Raw genomic sequence first — 25729 nt, forward strand, 5'->3', positions numbered from 1 at the left:
AATATATATCAGGGTACTGTGGACAGTTCAAATTCATATTTGATACAGAGCGGGTCAGTTTTTGTCCATCTGAACTATAATCTTTTCATTCCTTCAAAAAGATGCACTGAGAGCCAGCTATGTACCAGGCACTTCAGGAGGATGTAGCAATCAAAAGACAAGAATTCTGCTGTCCTAGACCTTATATATGGGAATTGGGGAAACAAAAGATGAATTTAAAAGATAACTTTTGATGATTATAAGTGCTATGAAAAAAAAATGTGAAGGATCTGTGAGTAGGTGAGCATAGGATAGGAAGGGGGAAGGTCTTACCGAGGAGATGCCGTTTGAGTTGAGCCCTGCATAGTTAGAAGGAGTCATCCATGGAAAGATATATGAGAAAAAAAGAAAATGCACCAGGCAAAAGCAGGAACAAACTGCATTTGTTTGAATAACAGAAAAAAAAAAAAAAGGCTTTTGAGTCTGTATCAGAATAAGCTGAGAAGAGAGGCGAGAAATAAAGTTAGAAAGATGGGTAGGGGGCGTCTGGGTGGCTCAGTCGTTAAGCATCTGCCTTCAGCTCAGGGCATGATCCCAGGTTCCTGGGATCAAGTCCCACATCGGGCTCCCTGCTTGGCGGGAAGCCTGCTTCTCCCTCTCCCACTCCCCCTGCTTGTGTTTCCTCTCTCACTGTGTGTCTCTCTCTCAAATAAATAAATAAAATCTTTAAAGAAAAAAAAAAGAAAAGAAAGACAGGATCCCAATCACACAGGGCCTTATATGTGTGACCTTGTGATGCACTGTCCAAACCAAAGACATATTCAAGAATTGAAGGGGATGTTCCTACTAATTATACCAGGACAATGGGTATAAACCCAGAATTTCTCATAAATACCAAGATTTATTGTTACCCCGCTAATATGCCAGGAGTTTGAATTTTATTCCAGTATAATTGCGAGCCCTTAGATGGTTTTAAGCAGGAGAATGAAATAACTTGATTTGCATTTCATAAGTAATCACTTTGGCTGCTTCTGAGATGGATCAACTTTAGAGACTCATAATGTAATCCTGAGGAGTGATATTGGCTTGAATGGTATTAATACAGCTGAAAAGGAAGTCACTAATTTGGGATCTATTTTGTAGACAGTGTAGACAAGACATGGGTTGGATGTGTAAGGGTGAGGGAAAGAGAAGAATAAAAGCACCTGCTGGGCTCTGGCTCCTGCCTCTGGTGAATGAAGACATCCTTTACTGGGTTTTGGAAGGACTGACAGAGGGATTGGTTTCGGAAGATGGGAGTGAGTGGAATGAGAAGTCTGGTTTTGACCATATTAAGTTTGAGATTCCTGTTAAAAACACAAGTGGAACTGGAATATACTTTCTTTTCTTACTCTGTTTAGAACAGCTTTCTTGCAATATTATCTGTATCCTTAATAAAACAATTTAGAATGACATTCAAATATTCTATTGAAGTGATTTTCCACTTAGCCTCTTCAATTATATCTTGTTTTCACTATCTGGTGTTTGAAATTACTAACATTACCAATTGCCTTTCTAGGAAAGTATAGATCTGGGTGAAATCATGTTCTCCCTTTGTTATTTGCCAACTGCTGGACGTATGACATTGACGGTCATCAAGTGCAGAAATCTGAAGGCTATGGACATCACTGGCTCATCAGGTATGTACACAGTTGGCTAGTGGGTCAAGGGTACATTCCAAATAAAACATTTCCTGTATCCAAAATTATATATGGCTATTGAATTTGAGTTCATTTGTTTATAGTGGGGTATTAATATCAAAGTAGAAAAAGAAATTACCAAAGTACTTCAAATCACCTCTTGTGTTTACATTATCATTACAAAATTTTTAAAAGATGTTATCAAATAGATTGACTATAAACTTGGATTTTTATTTCTTTCTCTACCGATTTTGTTCTCAAAAATTCATAATTTACCAATCACTGCCCTACTTCTAACTAGTCAGTTGCTTATAAAACAACATCCTTGACCTCAAGTCTGCATCACCCTACAAGTATGGAAACACACGTAGACTGAATTTATCTCCCTCACCTGATCTGCAGAGAAATAACAAGTTTCCAAGGCCATCATTTGCATTTGCATTCTTACCACCTTTCAAAATAAAAATTTGGGCAAGTGTAGGGACTGAAAGAAATAATAAAGTAAAGGAATGCTTCTTGAAGTTTCTTAAAGATGTTCTTGGAGGAAATTTCTCTTTCTGTGCTAATTTTGATGAAAAGGTAAAGCCACATCATGCTCTTTTACCCCTTCATTTATATCACTACAGTCTGGAGGGGTGTGTGTTAACTTAACATGTGAACTCTGGCACAGCTCTATAGAAGAAAAAATGGATCAGGACAGAGGAGGGAGGTCAGTAAGCATTTGTCAAATTAAACAAATAAGAAATGGTAGTGGAGATACAGGAAAGGATGACATGGGGAAAGGAATCTATAACTTTGTGGTTCTTCAGAACAAAGAAATAAACTAAATTTGCGTTACAAAAAGCATGAGGGAACTCCAAGTTCTAGTCTAGAAAGGGCTCCAAGATATACTAAGTGAATAAAAAAAAGTGAGGTGCAAAAATAAATATGGATATCATGCTCCTTTCTGTGTAAGAATGGGGAGTGTTACAATATATATTTATGTTGTTACTATTTGCAAAAAGAAATAGCAGAGTGACACAGGAAAACTAGGGATGGAGAGAGACATGTGGGAACAGATGGGTGGGAGCCTCCTCATTGTAGGTCGTTCTCTATCATCTTCACTTTCGAACTGTTTGGTGAATAATTTTTTCATTTTTCAAAATTTGCAACACGCCATTGATATATAAATGTAGAAAGAAAGTAAATTCCACATTTATTTTGGTGAAAAAGTCCTGGGTCAGTAAATGTTGAAGAATTTAAGCAGTGTACTCTGCAAATTATCGTTTATCCTACTCTTTCCACCATATATCAAAAGAGATCAAATTCTGAGACAAGCAGACAGCATCAAAGTTGTAATTAAGTGCAAGATTACTTTTTGTTTATATGAAGCTTTTCATGGGAGGAGTGCCTGCTCTGAGAACACCACCTCATTAATTCTCACAAGAGGTTTGTGAATCAACTAAGGAACCAGTAAATTATCCTTACCACTGGTGGAGAAATGTCGTCAGAGATATGATGGGGGTGGCAGGGAATAAAGCATGCCTTGTTCCCATTGTTAATGAGAGGTCTAGGCCTGGGGCCTCATACACAAAAGAGTATCACAGAAGTGAGTTTCTTCCTTAGAACATACTGCCTATTATTAAAAAATTGAGAAGTAAATGGGAAACAGCCATTGAACATTGCCATTTTACTTTGTTTTCCTTTACATACCCTATTTCTAGCCAGAAAATATATTTTTGCTCCTTGATGGAAATGCTTATGCAATATACAGATACATTTTTCTAGAGCTTAAAAGTCATAAATTCAAGTAAATTTATACTGCCATGATTTTGGCTTATTCTAAGGAAATGAGACTTATTACTACATTGGTGGAAAGAGGGAGAAAGATGTGGTGGTGCTACTGTTGGAGGGCCACCAGAATAAATGGGGAAAAATAAATGAACGTAGAGCAGACACTGATTGTTTTAGCCAGCTAGCATTCTCACCCCAGTGCCAACACCCCCTCCCAAAGCCATGCCTCCTTCTTGTAAAAAGGTACAAAAGTAAGGCTTTTATAGAAACTTTCGTATAATACTGCATAATTTTCTGTAATACTGTAACAGTTTTCCTACTCAAGGTGGGAGAAGTAAAAATAGAGATCAGTCAACTGGGGTAGAACTTGTTAAACATTTATTTGACCCCTTTGGCCCATAAAAATATACCCCTACTAATTTTTTCCCTTTCAAGTCGGCATCATATAGACAATGTCATATCAAGAACCTTCCTTGAGAACATCTTTAAACCAAATATTACCTTTTTTATTGTATACTATTGTTTATAATTAAACACAATGTATTTAATATATTTGTAGTGATCATTTCTTCAGCCTGAGCCCCTTATCAAGCACCAACACTATGACTGTAAAATGAAACTTCTTATTTTAGTACCTTTCCAACAACTGAGGAAATTCTAACTTCTACTCATTGTGGGTACACACACACACACACACACACACACACACACACACATGCACTAGATACAATGTTACTCTCACAAATTTTAGTCTTATCCTAAATCATTTTGAAGGAAATTAACTTTAAGGCAATTATACTTACTTGTTAGGATTACATTCCCTAGAAATCACTTTTAACAAAATCTGTCTTCAAATAGCTGTGACTAGAAGACATTATTACAGTTCTGCACTGGCTCTTGATAGACTAGGTTTTCTCTGTTGTATTAAAAACAGATAAAGTTAGTGCTTTTTTGGTTCATTCAAGATAAATTCTTACATTTAAAAGAAAGTGTTAGTCTATTGCCCCTAAATAAGTCATTTTGAATTTAAAACTGATAACACTAAAAGGCTTAATATACCACTTTTCTTATTTAGTAGCAATTAACTACAGTTTTATTTATACTTTGTACTATTACTTTCATTTTAATGAAATTACCTTACCATTCCTAGATCCTTATGTCAAAGTGTCTCTAATGTGTGAGGGTCGAAGATTAAAAAAGAGGAAAACAACTACAAAGAAAAATACTCTAAACCCTGTGTACAATGAGGCCATTATTTTCGATATCCCTCCAGAAAATGTGGACCAGGTCAGCCTCTCTATTGCGGTCATGGATTACGATAGGTATGTACATGTATTTCTCACTCACTGAAGAACAGCCATGTTTAGTCATATGCAGAGCAAATTCAACTTTCCAGGTTATTTACTGCTCTAACAGTTTTAATTTAAAATGGAAGAGGAAAAAATTGTTCATTCAAAATTCATTTTTCCCATGTTATAATATTTCTTTTTTCTTTTCCAAAAGACGTCATTCTTAAGTTGAAGAACAGGACACCTGGGGCTGGTGAAAGAGTAGTGCAGAAGTAATATGGAACCCATTACAGAAAGCACTATAGTGACGTCTTTTTACAGTAACAACAGAAATCACAATCAATGGAGTTTGTTTTCCCAACTGGGCTGGAATATGAATATCATAATTCTTACCCAAGAGCAAGTTATGTAAAATCTTTGGGATTCACTTTTCCCATTTGTAAGACATTAGCATAATACAGAACCATTAACAGTGAGTATTAAGGGTGGAAGGTGAATAATGGCCATAGGGACACAGCCTTGATGCCTTCACATCAATCTTAAAATCTGCTTTGTAGGTAATTCTTTCAGCTCACACCTTTTGAGTCAATTCTTCCATAAAATAAATTGCAAACTCCCAATTGCAGCTCTGACGTTTCTTCCTGCTTCAGCTCCAGCTTTACTCTCCCACTCTTGCCTTGTCTGAAACGTCACCCTGCTCTGTGATCTCATCCCACCCAGGCTTCACAACCCTGCTCAAGTCACCCCTTCTGTGTCTTTCTCAGCTAACCAACCTCTTCTTCCTCTGAACTCTTGTCCCACCAAAGGTTTAGATCTCTTATTTGGCCCTTGTTATATACTTCTTTGTATTGTTTTACCTTTTATATTTATAAACCTTTTGGAAAGGTATACTGTTATGTTTAACCTACAAAATTACGAGCATATAGACAGTGTTCTACTATGTTTATTTTGTACTAATGTATTCAAAAGGAGTGCTCCATTTTATAGTATCATGAAAATAGTAGTAACCAGGACCCTATAACCTAGAGAAATTAATATGCTATTCTCTGGCTCAGAGCTAGAAAATGAAGCACTAAAAAAGTAAAATGATTTATACCATCTATTTGCAATTAATTAATATCACAGTTTGGAAAAAAAACTGTCACTATTTAGAGAGAGAAAAGTCTTGAATTAGTTAAAATTTCAAACTCTAAAAATGTTGCAGTGTTTCCATGAGAAGCCCTTGTTCTGCTTTCCAAAAAAGTATTGTTATTGATTTTTCACAGGGATTGCAGGTAGATAGAACAGAGCGTTTGTCATGCAGACAATTTCAGGGAAATGGATCTTGACAATATACACAAAAGAAAGATTTAAAAAATTATTCCTAAAAATATGCTTGTTTGGAGGTGCCTGGATGGGTCAGTCAGTTAAGCGTCTGCCTTCGGCTCAAGTCATGATCCCAGGGTCCTGGGATCGAGCCCCGCATCGGGCTCCATGCTCAGCGGGGAGCCTGCTTCTCCTTCTCCTCCCTGCTCCTGCTCTCTCTTGCTATCTCTGTCTCTCTCTCAAATAAATAACAAATAAAATCTTTAAAAAAAATATGCTTGTTTGGGAAACTTCATATGGAAGAAACAACTAACTAAACATTCATATCTATATCAATGACAGGAAGAAAGTAATGAAAGGTCCTAAAATCATCTCTAAAGTCTCCTTAGAGAAGTCTGTCAAAAGAACGCTGCAGAAATGCCTTTAAATTACATTCCATTCTTGAGAAGCAACTTAGCACATGCACACTTGAGTCAACTGTCTTGATTCAAATCCTGTCTCTGCCTCTTACTGTGTAGAGGTGGGTCCCTTAACTTCTGGGTGTTTAGTGTCTTTATCTGTAAAATGAGGTGATGATAATGATACTCATGGTCGTGGTGTGAGAATTAAGTGATTCAGTACATTTACATCACTTATAACAGTGTCTGGCACATAATAAGCTCTCAGAATTATTAAGTATCATTGTTATTTTGATTTGTTGCTGTGAAAACAGGACAGGAATAGAAAATAGCAATGATGTGCAGTATGCTCTGTTGCTGTGCAGTAATAAATCAAATCCATAGTACTGAAGATAGCCCTACCCTGTTTAATTGTAGTACAAGTAGTGACATATGCTGACATGTCACGGAGAGGCAATTAAATACGGTCATTTGTACAAGAATTGGGTATTGAGCTCCTGGTAAGAAATCTAAGCGTCATTATAAAACATTAAGCCTTGTGGAAAAAAACAAGATCTGATTTATATCACTTAAAGTTAATAGTAGTGCTGCTAAAAAGGAAACTCAACAATATAGGTAAGGAGCAGCCAGCATTTCTCATTCAGTTTTTTTGTAAAATCTGCTCAAGTTACAGAGAACTAAAGTGGTTTGTGGGTGCTCCTTTTACAAATTCATATTTGAATTGATATCCTGTGTAGGAAATTTTGTTTACTTAAGATTTTTAATTTGACCTACAGTAGTTTAACCTGCAGGATCATTTGGAACCTATCATAAAATCTAGTGTTTAAATCATATGTTTAAAATTCTGCTAAGCTGTGTGAAACTCCATTTATCTTTGAATGTTGGAGTGAAAGTGTAATATTCTCCAAATCATAGGGTAGGACACAATGAGGTCATAGGAGTGTGTAGAACAGGACTGGACGCTGAAGGTCTTGGGCGAGACCACTGGAATGAAATGCTGGCCTATCACCGAAAACCAATAACACATTGGCACCCCTTGCTGGAGGTATGCTGTGGTTCCCGGGCATCTACTCTCTCTTTTTTTTTTTTTTTATCTCTTTTGCCTTATATATTATTTATCTGCTAACATTTGTCTGTCATTTTATATATTCATCTTTTTTTTTTTAAACATTGCTCTTACTTCCATCCCACATACTCTTTCATCCAGTATTCAAAGTTCTGTGTGCCTTGTAGGATTTTAGAAACCACTAAATTTTCTGGGTTTGATATTCCTTTGGACAGTAAGCTCATAAAAATTGCAAGTCTGTCATTTTCTTTGTATAGCCTGAAAACTTGTATCGATGAGTGATAGAGCAGTCAAGTAAATTCATTACTAACTGGAAACTGAATTTTGCTGCTTCTCTTTTGTGAAAACAGCCACCTCACCTAAACTTTCCTAGAATCCCTAAATAGAAGTACTATCTTCTAATACAACTCCTCTATGTAAAGGGACAGGTATATCTCCCAATACTCTGGGCAGTAAGTAAAAGTGCTCACAGATTTTTAAAATATTGAGGCATCAGCTTGCCCAAGTTTAAAGCCTGGCTCTGCTGTGTGACTACATATTGGAGAACTTTGGGCAAGTTCCTGTAACCTCTCTACACTTCTGCTGTTAGTTTGTAATAGTAGCAAACTCAAAGAGTAAAACTAAATAATATGCCAAATTTTAAGTGCTTAACACAGAGTTTGACATAATGTTAGCTCTGATTATAACTACTATTAATAGTTATATTAACCGGAAGTATCAACACCAGTTTCTGTCAGGATTTTTAGCCTTTAAGTTAGTGGTCAGTCTACTTGATACACGGCATGTTGCTAGATGGAATGACTTTCTTTCCCAAAGATAATTGCTGGAGACTCTTGAAAAGTCACAAAGTAAGTCTTTTATGTGACCTGATTGAGAAGTAATGCAGGTTGACAAAAGGACGTGGGGTAGATGATGGAATTTCTGCAATTCGATTAAAAGAACAGTTATGATGGCCACATAGGAAGTGAAGAATACACTGCCATCTGTTCATGTTCTCCTTCTTGTTCTGGCTTTAAGCACTGGCTTACATGCAGGAGGCAGCACAGTGTAATTAACTAAATGTCAGTGGACCCAGGTTCTTTTCAGCTTAGTCACAAAAATGACCTTGGCTGTGTTACCCAGGACATTATAGGGAAAATTTGATGAACACTGTATGAACACTGCATGCTCAGTCAAGAGAGGTCAGATATTCTCATGGATAAGATATCTGCTTATATATATTAATGTTCTGAATCTTTATCTCAGTTCGTTTAATGTAAATCATAAAAGACACACATACACAAACATGAATGCCCATTCACACAGCACTTTCCCCTAGAGTGCTTCAGAAGTACGAATAGATGTATTCAGCAAGTCTTGGGAAAGTTGGGTTTCATGTCAACGGTGTGTACTGTCTAAAGTATAAAGTATACTCTCCTTCTTATTATACAATCACTATCCTTTTCCTGCTTCTCATCTTGCTTTCAATTAAAGTTTGAAAAGCGAATATTAATTCTAAGATTCTAGACATGAGAGTAAAGTTTGCTGGGCAGAGAACCACACTGAAAAGTGATGTGGGATCTAATCCTTGCTCCTCTGGCTGTCTAATCCTGAGCAGATCACTTGTTCTGTCTACAGCTGGATTTCTCCATATTTAATGCAAATAGAAATGCATGCCCTTACAGACTTCACAGGAATTATGTAAGGAGAAAAGAGATAATGTGAGCAAGAACTTTTCACTAATGAAAAGACAGGGGTGGTATATTATATTATAAATACTGATGACTGTTACATAAGCAGCTATACATTTATCTGGTGAAGGGGAGCTCTGGAATAGGCATATGTTTGTGTCTCAGGACATGTGAACACTTTTCAGTCATTGTAGGACATACAGGAAGAACAAGCTACATATGGGCATCAGAAGAAGATCCCAGATATTTTTCTAGCAGCTGAGTATCAGAGGACAAATGGGACTAAAAGACTATGTAAATGTACTTTCTCCAGCAAGTAGCTCCTTTTTTCCAACTCCTGCACCTACATTCATTGGTCAAACAGAATATATGGACTAGAGACCTAAGAACTGGCTGGATTTTGCATTTTGGGAAAGTGGTGAGTGTATAATCATATGTTTTATTGCCAAAGAAGGGATTAAAATGAGAAGGGAACAATTATTTGAAAACTGGATAAGTTGGTGGGACAGAGACTAAAGCATCATTTAGAAAATCTGGTTACTTGTACCTAGTCAAAAGTTGATCCCATTGTAACTGAACTTTTTAAATACGCATAATATTTAGGGACCATGAGAAATTATTCATCAACACTCATAGCTCCCATTAGCCAAAGTCAGTCCCTCTTGTCTCATCATTCGCCCCTGGAAAAATCACCTCCTGCCTTAGAGCAAGTGCAGTGCAGTCTCTTGTACCTTGAGCCTTCTTGCTCTTACCTAGCAGTCACCCCCCCCCCCACTACCACAAACCATAATTGTTTGACAGTAAGAATTAAAAGCCTATCATCGAATGTGAAAGGAGTCTGCAGTCATGAATAGTTGTGTGTACAGTGCTGCTGTGCTTGCCAGTTTGCATCATGCTCTGCCTACATCTCCATGAGACGCCTGTGCCCCATCATGCTGCCTGAGAAGGTGAGTTCTCGAGGGCGGGGGGAATTATGTCCATCTTCTCTTCAGAGACACGCATAGCATGGGTAGAATAGGCACTAGTAAAAGGTAGCAGCAACTACCCACTTTATTATTTTTTTGCACTAGATCATGCATTATGAAATTATTGTCTTTCAGTTACCTGGCCGAGCAACCAGTTTTGATAGTCAAGGATCCTGTCCATCACCCAAACCACCTTCCACACCATAATGCCTCCAAAATAAAGACCATTATAATAAGGAACCAGGACCCTGTGCTCATCAGATCAGAAAAAGAGTGGAAGGTTTGATTTCCTCATTTAAAATATATCTTGATAATGAACAAACTTGACATGTAATTTCTCATTTACTTTTTTTGTCTGTTCATTAACTTTGGACATCTTGATATATTTTACTTGAATACAAATATCCCTTACTTGCATAAGGCATTTTATTCTTCATGTCATATGCCTATTAGCACAAAGAGTGTTTTCATTAAGTTGCAACTCTTTGCATAACTAAAGAAATGTGTTCCTTTAAAAGAATCTGTATTTATCTAAAATTATAGTTTGTGCTGCTATTGTATAAAGTAGCACATGTCACATATGTATGGTTTTGATCTTGTTACAACAATGTTAATCTCCAGTTGTGCAGATGGTTCCATATAAACTTTAATGGAAATTTTGAACTTAACTTACACAGCATTAAATCCTTGTGCAAATTAATGTTACTTATCTGATAATATATTCTTTCATTCTCAGCAAATTACGTCCTCAGTGAGGTTTGGCTCTGCTAAACTCAGAACTTTGTCTCTCAAGCTCATTCTTTAAAACATACAGATAATGTTATAATTTAAAGAACAATTTTGAGTTAAATTTAAGAAGTAATACTTAGCATCTGGAAAATGGAGGTTGAACCATTTGGGCTACCATTTTATACTGTGTTAATGTTACATTAGTTCAAACGTCTGTTGAACTGTTTAACTGATACTTTAAAAATTCTAATACTCTTTATCTCAAATGTAGCATTAGTATTCCTAATGAATAGAATCAGAAATTGTTCATTTTTTAAGTGTTTGTAAGGTTCTCAAGTACTCTGGCATGTATATTTTGTGACATGAAACTATATGTAGATCCATATTTCTGACAGAACATACTAACAGACACCAAAGGGACAATAAATGTCTGTGCTCATTGTCAATTAGATTGTACATAGTAATAGTGACTTCTAAACCCAATCAGAAACTAATCACTAGAATTGGGTATTTTCCTAAAGAAGAGATGACTTATTTTTCAGAAAATTATATAAATATACCATAAATAACATAACTTACACATTTAATAAAAATAAAAATAATTCTAAAGGCCAAGACACATAGTCCTTTCATGAAAGGATCAAGGATCAGGCCAGGAGTTGTAAAAACTATGCAAATGTTTTTACATGACGGGACTTTCTTTTAAATCAGGTCAACTTTTTATTGTCTCATGTCTGGGCCCTATCAGAAGGTATCCATATTGAATGACCCCAATCTTATTTTTGAGATATATACTATGGATAGTGCATATTTCAAGATTATCCCAAGATAGAAGGTTAAAAGAACAAAAAAATAAAAAAGAGCAAGAAAATCTGTACTTAGAATATAAAAACATATTCATCAGAATGAGAAAATTTTATCAGCAGTTATAAAATTTTGATTTTAGTAAAATCTCTTATTTCTAAATATTAAAAATTTAAAAGCTGTGAAATTTTGTTTGTGGCATCTCTCATATGATGGCATTACTGTTAATTCAGATGTAAACATTTTACACTTTAACATCTTAAAGGCAAACACAATCCCCTAAAATTTTTCAAGAATGCCTGTATCATCCTAGTAAAAGCAAGTATTTCTAGCTAGCATTAGCTGACAGAAAATAATAGAAGGAAACTGTTTGAAAATACCTAGCTACCTTATGAAGCCTAAAAGAACCATTTGTTATAGACAGTCTGACTGAAGATGACACTTCCATTTTGGAATTCTTTGTTTTACTAGGAAATAAAAATTGTCAAATGGGAAGACAAGTTATACTCTTAATAAAATGACATTTTTGCAGACAGGTGTTTTATTAGTAGATATAGCTGCAGCTTACAATTAGGTAGCAACTATATTTCCTGAGCATAATAATTATTTTCATCTGAAAACATATTTTAAGGACTTTGTATACATTCTTAGAAACTCTTGCTTTTCTTTGCCTCCTATGGAGAAAAAGCCAATGCTTGTGATGAAAAAACACAAACAACCAGCCAAACAGGAGACTTTACTGTGGGGATTATGGATTAAAATATGAATATGTTTTTAAGGTAATTTTTAAAAACTGTTTCATAGGGACTAGAATAAGCTCATCATGCCCAATATTTGTTGATCCTGTTAGGGAGATGAAGGAGAAACAACCACAACTTTCTCATGCAATGCATGAGGGAGGTGTACCCTCCTATCCATAAATTGTGATCATTTTAGAGGCTATTTTATGTTATAAAGACATAATCTTAGCACTTTCAATACAACACACCCTCACTCTTTACACAGACACATCCATGCAAACCTATATTATCCTCCTCCTGCGTGTGATTGAAGAAGGATGTTTTTAATTTCAGTATTTAAAATAAATTTTGATGTTATAGATATCCACCACTAATTTGTGTGGGACACCACATTTTGATGATAGCACTGACCCATTCTGAAGTCGAAGTTTAGGTATATAATGAACACCTAATTTCAGGGACTATTCAGGGACTTGTCAAACCTAAGTCTAGGGAACAGGAGCAAGTTTTGATTCATTATGTAACAATACTAATGTTCTTTTTGGTTTTTAAATTTTATTTATTTATCTATTTATTTATTTATCTATTTATTTATTTATTTATGTATTTTACCCAATTCACTAAGTAATCAGAGGAATGAGGAAATTTAATATGAAAAGTATGCTAATGTTTGAGGAGTGTATAATCTTCTCAGAAAAATCTGAACGGATGCTTTTTTTTTTTACAGTGGTTTCTTAATAATATGTTTCTTGACAGTTTTAATTTTCTTTGTTAGGCTAGCCATTCTGGAATTTTGTTTCACATGTAAAAACTCATGATATTAATATATTCACAGTTCAGTAAAAAATATCATTATGACTATGCCAGGGAACTAGAGACGGGAATGCAGAACCAAGCATCCACTTTCTTATGCAGTTTTGGGGAGTGTGTGCTTGTTCTAGTTACTGCAGGGAGATCACAACTGATCAATACTGACTCAGGTTTTAGATAAAAGCAAATATATTTGAACTTATTTGATTGTGATATTTAATTGGCATTTCCACCCGTGTTTATTCTCATATAATGTTTATTATTTTAAAATTTTGCAGACTCAATAAGGAACTATCAATCTCATTAGACTTTAACTTAATAATTGCTTTAAAAATGAAAAAGCCAAACTTTCACTCCCTTCTCAGCTTTTGTTATCCATAAAACAGAATATAACTTATTTCAGAATGAGTTCTCAAAAGAGCCAAAGGCTATTAATAATAAAGAGACACAAAAATCTTAACTTTGAACACACAGTCATTTCTTTACCTCTTTAAAAAGAGTACTTGATGTTAACTAAGTAGATATATTTTCATGGAATGCAGTTCCATCTGATTATTTCTTGCCACCTTAGTTGTGATTATTGCCAGGTGATTTAATTACCTGATAATTGAAACAAAACAAAACAAAAAAAAGAATTGATGAGGAGTTAAGAAAGTCATTCAACCTCTACTAAATCTAAAGAAAATGTGGAGATCTGTTTTCTTCACAACTTTTCTTGAAGCAGCTCTGGCTGTTCTGATGTACTTTAATTGATCTAAACTTCCGTAGTTTTTAGGCTAAGAATGTATTGCTGCCAGCAAGAGATGATGCAAAAGCACAGAAAGTAAATAATTTAAAGTGAAAGTCTACATAACTAGATGGTAGTTAAACACAGATTTTAAAGCACATAGAAATAAAGATTTTGAATGCAAAATTGAAATCTCCTTTGTGCCACCTTTAACTTCTACTGTAAGGTAAATCCTCTAATACTGCTTAAAAAAAACTCATGACACAGAATTTTAATAGTTCCTCAGTGACATGGCTCAGGATATGATTCATCTGAACCTACTAAGACTCATTCTTTAAAATAGTGAGTTTATATTTTACATAGGAAACAGCTGATTAAACGAAATTCTGTTTCCAATGTATTACTTAGCGATGCTCTTTAAGGTAAGAATTTTCTATTTCATTAAAAGACTTTTCCTATATTTACTCATTTTTATGTTAATTAGCGTGAATCGTAATTTAATAAAAGTTGCATTGGCAGGGCGCCTGGGTGGCTCAGTTGGTTAAGCGTCTGCCTTCTGCTCAGGTCATGATCCCAGGGTCCTGGGATTGAGCCCTGCGTCGGGCTCTCTGCTCAGCGGGAAGCCTGCTTCTCCCTCTCCCTCTGCCCCCGCTTGTGTTCCCTCTCTTGCTGTCTCTCTCTCTGTGTCAAATAAATAAATAAAATATTTTTTTTAAAAAGATGCATTGGTAATACTTGTCATCTTCCATTAACAGTTAACCAAAAAGATGTCTATTTGAACAGTGGCAGTAAATTAATATTCAGTTCAGGTGTTTTCTTATCAAAGTAAAAAGGCATTTTCGTTTCACCCTGTTCATCAGGAAGGTGGGTAACCAGGGTTGGATTTGATGGCATGACAATATCATGCTATAGATACTTAACAAGAAAGAGCTAAATTAAGGGCTGAAGTGAGGTTTAAGGATTTATTGAATGCAAACATTTTGAATACTAGAAATGGTGATTTAAAAAACAAGTAGGTGTTTAAGAGAAAAGATAGGCTTCTTTATGCTTGAAATGATTTAAATACACTCCTACAAGGAGGAATTGATTAGAATAATTCTATTTTTATCTACACTGAAACACTGGAAATGACTTGCTATTGATAGATCTAGAGGTACAGATAGTATTTATATGGAAATGTTTTCAACTGACAATAATCTCCTCTGAGTTCACCTGGGTCTTAAGAACCCTCTCCAAAGAGCAAACTATGCCTGATCTTATGAAAGGGTAAAAATAGGTCATTTTCTTCAGAAATTTTGTTGTGATTTACATCTGCTGTGCATAGAATCCCTATTTACTGTACAGGGTGGTGGATTTCAATTATTCAATTTCATATTTTTGTCCCCTCAAAAACAATTTAATGCATAACGAGGCATATTATAGAAATGAATGAAAAATTGTTAAGAGAAGTAAGTCTCAATGTTGGATGGTTAATGCATTGGATTTTTGTTTTTGTTATCTATTTCAAAACTTTTTTTTTCCCCAGTCTGACCATCAATACACAGAATTATGTTTGGCAATAATTTTGCTGTAGAATAAAGTTTGTGAACCAAAAACAACAACAAAAACACTATAATCCTTAAGGCTATGGACAAGCTAGCCACAGAATCGGTCTCCATAAATATTGCATGATTTACTCTATTTGTACTATCTGTATCTACTCTATATAGATCATTTTGTGGGTTTTATTTTTTTTTCCTTAAAAAGACCCTTTAAGCTTTCCATTTAAAAGACAGTAATCCCCAGTATGAATAGCTTCATAAATTCTATCACTGTATAAGAAAGAAGTAGGTGAACCAACTTTAATATAAAAAACATTTGCATTTATAGTTTTTTATAAGGAGTCCAACCCAAGTTCATGTCATTTGCATTGACTTTCTATTGACCCTTCCAACTGAGAGAAGTGATGAGGTTCATCAGCAGTATATGGGTAAGTTATGGAACACAGTGAAGTGAGACCTTCTTTCAGAATGAAGAATCGATGTCAAAATACTAAAGAGCTGCCTCACATTGTAAATGTGATGATTCAACCAACAAATAGTCCATGATATTTGCCAATTATCTAAACTGCCAGAAAACACAAACATTTTTCATTCACATATGATATTGAATAATTTAGATCCATCATATTTGATCTTTTTTGGTATCCTTCAGTCATTGTTCATAAGGTGACTTTTTAACTGGTTTGTGATGTAATACGTAGCCATTGTTCAAATCAATATCTTTGACTTCCGCATTATAGAGCAGAAATTTTAAAATCTTTTGAAATTTGTGTTTCGGGTTTTTGTACATGGTAACCAGCCATTTGTGAAACTTGACCACATATAATTGTATTACTTAGAACAAATGTTTTGCCACCACCTTTAAAAGATGTTATACATTTCAGTATTTTTACAATGTCTTCTTTAGAATGTGTGGGAACATATTTGTCAGGTTCAGATGAATTATGTAACAATGAAACCTCAAAGCTGTTATGAAGTGTACAGTTTATGATTACTTTTGTAAAAGAAAATGGAAAAGCACTTGAAATATAATTTTACGGTTTCATATGTATTTTGAAAAATAAATAAAGTGATTATAAATTATTTTTGTCTTTGAAGAAAATACCTTTTTAAAATTTAATTTTGAGACCTTTGCATTGCTAAGTTTTACTTTAGTAGTCATTGTCTTTGCCACTCATTAGAGAGCTGTGTGATGCATCTATCAATAATTCACTAACACGAGCAACTGAATGTATCTTAAAAATCTCATTTAATACACACCATTTTTTTGCAAAACTTAATTTAAGGTCCTGGATTATTTCCATCAGGGAATAATGAAACAATCATTAATCAAATGTAAATACTACCTACGCATGTTAGTTACATTTTTTTCATCTGCAAAAAGTCCCTATAAATAGCAAGTGATCCAGTAGCTGGAGTATACCAGTTATTTTGTTCATTTGCTTCTGTTTTTCTTCAGATTTTCAAAATGATTTTCATAAGGAACATTGGTGTCACAACTAGTCTTAGGCGGTCAACACAGCACATGACTCAAAGGAAATCATGATCATTGATAAACCAGATGTGCTATACTAGAATCATCACTTAAAAAAAAAAAAAAAAACAGCTTATAAGAAGAAGCAAGTAAATAAATCTGGATAGAATGCAAGATAGAATGCAAGATAAAGAGTTAGTGATCTGACCTGTCTGGCCTTACTTAAGTTTCTACACCCAAATGGTGTGTAGAAACCTAAATGAGGTGTGCAGCACCTAAATGAAATCCAAGTTGCTTCTGAAAAAAGCAATTAAATGTCTACTTTTAAAGATTGTTTTTGTTAGTATTTCCAAATATCTCAACAAACGTTTATATTTCTATCCACACTGATTTAAAATTTACACTTTCACTAACAATATAGGATAGTTTCTAAGTACCCTGGTCAGTACTTGGTAGTGTTATTATTCAAATCTTTGCCGATTTGAACATGACAAAGATGATATCTCTTCAATGTTTTAATTTTTATTTCTTTTTTTCTAGTGTTATTGATCACTTTTCATATGTATTGATTGGAAATTTGGATTTCATTGTTTAAGACTTTTCCCATTCTTCTATTAAATTTCTTCCTCACTGATTTTTAGAGGTTGTTATCCCATTTTTTTAATGCATACAAATTCTTCATATGATCACATCTTAAACATAGTTCCATTCTGCTAACCAGAAGGCATAATAATTAGATTATGATCATATAGGCAACTTATACAATATATATGATGAAAAATATACATTAAAAAATATATGTGAGAAATATAAAGCAAACTGTAATCAAAATTTATCATCTCTTGAAAAGCATGAGTTGTTATCTTGACAATTTGGGCTGTCACCACCAATGTATCTGACAAATTGAAAGCATCCAATTCATGGGTAAGCTATTTAAAATTCCTTTGTGTACGAGATTTGAACAGTTTTGATTCTATCCACTCTTATAAAATAATACAACACAATAGGAATATATATCCATTAATGTCTACAGAGAATAAAACCAAAAATCTGAATAGTAACCACAAATAGGACACTTGACAGTTTCTCGTTATTTTTTTTTTTAAGATTTTATTTATTTATTTGACAGAGAGATAGCGAGAGCAGGAACACTAGCAGGGGGAGCGGGAGAGAGAGAAGCAGGCTTCCTGCCGAGCAGGGAGCCCGATGTGGGACTCGATCCCAGGACCCTGGGATCATGACCTGAGCCGAAGGCAGACTCAACGACTGAGCCACCCAGGTGCCCGACAGTTTCTGGTTTTTTAACCCACTTTTCCTCCAAATGGAAAAAATCATCCAAAGTTCCAAATATGAGTATGAATTATGTGAACAGAATCAATTCCCACTTTGAATGCACTTAGTGAGTTTAATTGTTAGCTTATATGCATTTTCATGAGCAATTTTTTTTGTGTGAATTTCAGAACGAATAAGACTGAACATTTTATCTTAAATGGGAAGCTACACCTGAGTCAGAGATGGGAAATCAAATCAGAACATAAAGGAACTAACATGTAAGAATCATATTGAGAACACAAAACACAAACAGGCCACCAAATTGCACAATTCCTGAGGGTATTGATCACACTGTAGTGTATGTAAATGGTGCCTCCAGGAGCACACAAATCTAACCAACTTAAATTAGTGAACAACAACGGAGAAGCAGTACTAAAAGCCATATTGTTACCTCAACCAGAAGCTATAACTGAAAGCAAGGGTGAAGAATTAAAGGAGAGTTTTTTTGTTGTGTTTTGTTTCAAATTGGGCATATTGCCTAAAACACACAGCTCATGTACTATGCACCAAGCACTGTGCTCACTGCATACCTTATCCCTATTTATACAAAATCCCTATGAAGTATTATTATGACCTTTTTTAAATGGAGAAATTGAGGTTCAGATCAATTAAGTGGATATACATAATATTTAATGGTAGAGCACAGCTTTGAACAAATGGTTTGGGCTTTTATTCTCTACATGTCATGAAATATAAAAGCTAATATTTATGCAATTTAAAAATTTTTTCATGGATGCTGTTTCTTTTTTTTTTTTTCTTTTTTCACACATGCTGTTTCTTGGTCTTTACCACAAAGCGTGTGAGTTTTACCACTCCCATTTCCCAAAGATGGTGTTTGTGATTGAGAGAGGTTAAATGAAAGCTCGAAGTCATGAAGTAGATGGTGGGACCAGGCCTCAAATCTAGGTCTTTGGCCCTCAAACTGCATGCACAATTTATTAGCTAATGCTTTCCCAGAACACAACACTAAACATGCTATGAAACAAAGGAGAATTTACTGGCTTCTTTTGCCTCTGTAGGTAAATCACAAAGATGAAAGATATATAAACTTCATTGACTTTTATTTTACTCATCTATAAATTGAGATCAATTTTGTCTGCTTGACCTACTGATTAGTTAATGTATATGTCATTTTTATAATGTGTAAACCATTATGCAAATAGTAGGTACTGGTTTTTGTCACCAATACCATTCTTATCATTAATGCCTAATGTCTATGGATGGGATAGATAATTGTAAGAGCCATAAACTGGGTGTACATGCAGATCAAGTTGCTAAAAAGAAGGGAGGAGATACCAAATTGACCCTGACCTTACAGAAAAGGGCAAAGAAGGGAAGAGAAAGAGCATGGTAAAAAGCTTAGGTCCTATAAGATCCTGCTAATCATATCTCATTTTTAAATTATTTTTCCATTGCCACTATTCTAGTTCAAGCCATGAAACCTCTTTTCTGAGTTTTATAAATCTTGCTAATTGTTTTAAAAACCTCCAGATTCTCATAGAAGTCACTCTCTACTGCCCAGTGCCACCTCTAGGAAATATATCTTTGTACATCCCATATCCTTACACAAGAACCCTAAATGAATCCTAAAGCAGAAAAGAATGGTATTGGAACATCTGGAAATTCAGTTTAAAAATAATAATTTGAAAACCTACTTCATATCATCCATAAAAGTTAATTTCAGACATATTGGACCTAATTGTAAGTCTTAAGCCTATAAAGCTTCTGAAAGACCAAGCAGTGTATCTTCATGACCTTGGGGTAGGCACACTTGGCTAAAACTTTCTAGTTTCTTAGAAATAGCCCAAGGCAATTATGGAATGTCTTAAAAATGGAAAGATTTAAATTCCCTCCAAATTGATAAGCAACTCAAAGTTTCAAAGCCACTCTAATCAGAACCCAAATGAGGGTTTATTTTAATAGGACTTGATGTAAATGTGTTTAGAAAAGCAAAGGTCTATGAACAGTCATATTGCTGAAATAGAAGGAGGAAGAGCTGAGACTTTAAAAATATCATGGCTTATTCTGAAGGTATAGTTATTAAAACAGTGTGACAATAGTGCAAGGTTAGACAAATTGGCAAAACAAATTGAGCAAAAACATGTCAAGTAGATGTGGAAATTAGATATGTGACAGAGGACATACTAGATTGTGGGAAGAATGGAGCTATTTAATAATTACACTTGTAGGGCGCCTGGGTGGCTCAGTTGGTTAAGCGACTGCCTTCGGCTCAGGTCATGATCCTGGAGTCCTGGGATCGAGTCCCGCATCGGGCTCCCTGCTCGGCAGGGAGTCTGCTTCTCCCTCTGACCCTCCCCCCTCTCATGTGCTCTCTCTCTCATTCTCTCTCTCAAAATAAATAAATAAAATCTTTAAAAATAAAAATAAAAAAATAATTACACTTGTAAGAATGGTTATTCATAGGGAAAAATAGAGTCCACATACTAAATTCAACTTCAAATGGCATTAAATGTCAAAAACTTTCAAAATTTTATTGTAGAGTATAAATTTTTTAGAGACAGAAATGGTTTCTTAAGCTAAAAAATATGCTTGACATTTTTTTAAAAGACCAATAAATCATATTACATTTAATGATTTGATACCAAAAGCAAAGACAACAAAAGCAAAAATAAATGGGACTACACTAACTGAAAATTTCTGCACAGCCAAGAAAACCACCAACAAAATGAAAAGGCAACCAACTGAATGAGAGAAAATATTTGCAAGTCATAAATCTGATAAGGGGTCAATATCCAAAATATATAAAGAACTCTTCTGACTCAATAACTGTAGAGCAATCTAATTAAAAATTGGGCAGAGGAACTGAACAGATTTTCCAAAAAGGACATTAAAATAACCAACAGGCACATGAAAAGATACTCATCACTACTTATCAGGGAAATGCAAACCAAAACCACAATGAGCTGTCACCTTACACTATTAGAATGGCTATTATAAAAAAGATAAGAAATAACAAGTGTTGGCAAGGATGTGGAGAAAAGGGAACTCTCCAGCACCACTGGTGGGAATGTAAATTGGGATAGCCACTATGGAAAACAGTCTGGAGGTTTCTCAAATATTAAAAATAGAACTACCAGCGGCTCCTGGGTGGCTCGGTCAACCGAGCGTCTGACTTGGTTTTGGCTCAGGTTGTGATCATATGGGTTGTGGGATCGAGCCCTGCATCAGGCTCCCTGCTCAGGGCGGAATCTGCTTGAAATTCTCTGCCCTGCCTCACTGCCGCATTCGTGTGAGCTATCTCTCAAATAAATAAATCTTAAAAAAAAAAACAGGACTACCATATGATGCGGCATTTCCACTTCTGGGAATATATGCAAAGAAAATGAAAACACTAACTTGCAAAGGTATCTGCACTCACCCCCCTCCATGTTCATTTCAGCATTATTTACAATAGCCAAGATATGGAAACAACCTAAGTGTCCATCAATAGATGAATGGATAAAGAAAATGTGAAATATATATGCAATGGAATATTAGTCATTAAAAAGCATGAAATCTTGCCATTTACTGTAACAACATGGATGGACCTCGAGGGCATTATGTGAAGTGAAATAAGTCAGACCAAGAAAGACAAACACCATATGATCTCAGTATGTGTGGAATCTTAAAAAAAAAAAAAAAAAAAAAAACAACTACTAAGTTCATAGATACAAAGAACAGATTGGTGGCTGCCAGAGGTGGTGGGGGGGCGGGTAGGAGGAGTTGGGGGAGGGGGTTGTGGTGTGAAATTGGTGAAGAGAGGCAAAAGATACAAACTTCCACTTATAAAATAAGTAAGTCATGGGTTTGTAATGTACATCAGGGCAACTACAGTTAATAATACTGTATTGAATATTTGAAGGTTCTCAAGAGTACAGATTTTAAAAGTTCTCATAACAAGAACAAAAAATGCTGTAACAATGTATGGTGAAAGATGTTAACTAGACTTACTGTGGTGATCATTTCACAAATATCAAGTCATTATGTTGTACACCTGAAACTAATAAAATGTCAATTATACCTCCATTTTTAAAAAAACTTAATTTGTCATTATGAAAAACACCTTTAAAAAGTGAGAAGGAAGCTCAAATTGGGGATAAGATATTTACAACACTTATGATTACCAAAGGGTTAGTAGCAAGTTATATGAAAAAAATCTTACCAATCAGTAAGAGCTTAAATAACCTAATTTAAAATTTAAAACATGAAAACCATGAAAGGTATTTTAAGGAGGAGGAGAAAATGCATATGGGCAATAAACATATAAAGAGATGTTCCATCTTATTAGTCAAGGAAATACAAATCAACATTTTTAACTGACAAACTCACAAAGTCTAACAATACCAACTCTAAAAAGGTGGTGACTAATAGGATTCCTAATACATTTTGTATAGGGGAATAATATTTGGGCATACCCAGGATGGAGCAATTCCACCCCTGAGTATACACCCAGAGAAACCTTTACTCATGTGGATTTAGTAGAGAGGTACAAGAACTTTCACAGAAACACTGTACAAATAGGAGGCATAAAAGCAAGAAATGACCCATATGCCTATAGAAAGGGTGCTGGATAAAGGAAGTATGGTATATTCAATAACAAAATATTACAGAGCAGTGAAATCACTAAATTATTTCTACCTATGACATGGATAAATTTTAGTAAAAAATGTTGACTAAAAACACTAAACTCTGAAGAAGTTATGAATACACCTTTATATAATTTTTTAATCTCTAAAGAATATTGTATCATTGCAAACAAAAACTACTCACAAACTAACTTAAGAGAGCAATAGAATAAAAACTGTGATAATTGAGTAAGAATATACTATAAATCAGTGGCATGAAATTTAGGTTCCAGAAATAAACCCTCATATTTATGATCAATTTTTGACAAGTATGCAAAAATAATTCAATGAGGAAACAATTTTCAACAAATACTGCTAGGACAATTGGATATCCACATCCAAATGAATGAAGTGGGACCATACAATATACAAAAACTGACTCAAAATGGTTCAAATACCTACATGTAAGAGCAAAAATGATAAAATTCTTAGAAGAAAACATAAGCATAAATTTCCATGACCTTGGATATAGCAATGATTTTTTTAAGTGTGAAAACAAGAGCACTAGCAATCAGAGAAATAAATAAAATGAATTTCATCAAAATTAAAAACTCATGCTTCAAAGGATACCATCAAGAAAGTAAAAAGACAAACTAATGAATAGGAGAAAATATATGCAACTTATATATCTTATAAAAGACTTGTGTCTAGATATATAAAGAACTCTTATAACTCAGTAATAAAAAGACAAAGAACCCAATTTAAAAATGGGTGAGGGACCTGAAAAGACATTTCCACCAAAAGACATACATATGGCCAATGAGCACTAAAGATGTTCAGCATCATCAGTTATCAGGGAAATGGAAATCAAAACCACAATGAGATACCATTTAACACCCACTAAAGTGACTATAATTTTAAAAGATAATAACAAGAATTGACAAAATTGTAAAAAATTAAATGGAACCCTCATTGATGGTTAATAGAAATGTAAAATGGTGTAGTCAGTTTAGAAAATTATCTGGCAGTTCCTCAAAATTGTACACATAAAGTTATCATATGACCCAGCAATTCTACTTCCTAAATATATCCCCAAGAGAAATATAAACACATGTCTGCAAAAACACTTGTACATGGATGTTCATAGCACCATTATTCATAATAGCAAAAAAAGAGGAAACAATCCAAATGCCCATCAACTGGTGAATAGAAAAATAAAATGTGGTATAACCACACAGTGGAATATTATTTGGCAATAAATAAGAATGAAACACTAGTACATGCTACAACATTGTGAGCCTTAGAACATTATGCTGAGTTAAAGAAGCCAGTCACAAAAGTCATTATCAACATGATGATTCCATTTAAGTGAAATGGCTAGCATAGAAATATATATAGAAACAGAAAGTAGATTTGTGGATGCCTGGAGCTGCAGGGGATGAGGAGCATGGGGAGGACTGCAAAGGGCACAGGATTAGTTTGGGGATAATGAAAATATTCTAAAATTGATTGTAGTGATGATTGTACCAGTATGTGAATACACTAAAAAAAATTAATTATATGCTTTAAGTGGATGCATTTTTTGGTATATGAATTGTATCCCAATAAAGCTGTTGCTACAAAGAAAGAGAGAGAGAAAATGAATGACAAAAAATCCAGGGTAGTGTTTACTTGGAAGTGGGAGCTAGAAGAACAGAATAAAGATGAATAAATGTATAGGTATAAATAACTAGAAATAGTCTAGTTCTTGATTAAGTTGTGAGTTTATGGATGTTCTTTATATTAATAATACACATATGTACCATACCTATAAACATAAAAGAGGATCTTGCATGGACCAATGAAGATAATTTGTCTACAAACCAAGCATTATGATTAACACAATTCTGTGCAACTAAGGTCCATTTAAAAATTAATTAATTAACATCTATCCTGTTAAATCCTATAAATCACATCCCCAGTTCAGAAAACTGGGTTAGTGGATCAATATGCTTAGTGGAATCTGTTAAACAGAGATAAAAATTTAATTTTATGACCTAAAATAATAAATGCAAGAATGAACAGGCACTGATCTTTTTCAATCCCTCTTCCACCAGGATCAATAATTACATCTGTGTTCATTCCCCCACTGTCCCCATTTCCTCCATACCCATATTCCCTTTTGAATAAATTTGTTTCATTGTATTTACCACCACAGTCTCAGTGGTTGTATAGACTATGGAGAAATGAAAGAAAGAGTAAGGATAGTAGCAGTGCTGGCCGAAGGGCTGCCATATAAAACTGGCAATGGAATAGAGATTGGGGAGAGTGCTCTTATATTATAAAACATGGTTTATAGGGGCGCACGCGTGGCTCAGTCGTAAGCGGCTGCCTTCGGCTCAGGTCATGATCCCAGGGTCCTGGGATTGAGCCCCTCATCGGGCTCCCTGCTCCATGGGAAGCCTGCTTCTCCCTCTCCCACTCCCCCTGCCTGTGTTCCCTCTCTCGTTGTGTCTCTCTCTGTCAAATAATAAAACCTTAAAAAAAAAAAAGTTTCATAACTAGTCTCACAAAATGTTTAATCTAAAAATGTTTTATTATTTATAACTTTGAAATATTAGTTTTGATGTTTGCTTTTTTGTTTGGTTTGGGGATTTTTGCTTTTACATAATTCCTCTTTACCCTCCTCCATGGTTTAGTCTCTAGTCAATGCTCCTACTTTTGAACAGGAAGTGGGAAATAGCTATACTCTTACTTTGGCACCCTTAGAGCAAAAGCCCCAGCTCTTAACATACAATGCAGAAGTTTCAAGGAAAAGATAACATGTGAATCTGAAAGCAAGTTTCAGCAAATCACTCCAATTATTAGCCAAGTTACATTTTTGAAACATTATTTCATATAACC

The 25729-nt window shown here is 34.7% G+C and overlaps 1 protein-coding gene and 1 non-coding gene across 2 annotated transcripts in view; both read left to right on the forward strand.

The window, feature by feature from the left end:
- The window catches only part of SYT10 (synaptotagmin 10), a 64938-nt gene extending 54607 nt beyond the window's left edge, over positions 1-10331 (forward strand). Inside the window, exons 4-7 of the mRNA XM_035027857.1 lie at positions 1538-1658; positions 4582-4753; positions 7339-7468; positions 10260-10331. Coding sequence (XP_034883748.1) covers positions 1538-1658; positions 4582-4753; positions 7339-7468; positions 10260-10331 — 495 coding nt within the window. The remainder of the gene's footprint in view (positions 1-1537; positions 1659-4581; positions 4754-7338; positions 7469-10259) is intronic.
- Positions 10332-24679: 14348 nt separating this feature from the next.
- LOC118025869 lies at positions 24680-24752 on the forward strand. Its single transcript, XR_004683430.1, has one exon. It is a non-coding gene; the product is annotated as a small nucleolar RNA SNORD112 (small nucleolar RNA).
- Positions 24753-25729: the final 977 nt, after the last annotated feature.

This window comes from Mirounga leonina, unplaced genomic scaffold (genome assembly GCF_011800145.1).
Source record: "Mirounga leonina isolate KUSES-001 unplaced genomic scaffold, KU_Mleo_1.0 Mir_201, whole genome shotgun sequence".
Lineage (NCBI taxonomy): Eukaryota > Metazoa > Chordata > Mammalia > Carnivora > Phocidae > Mirounga > Mirounga leonina.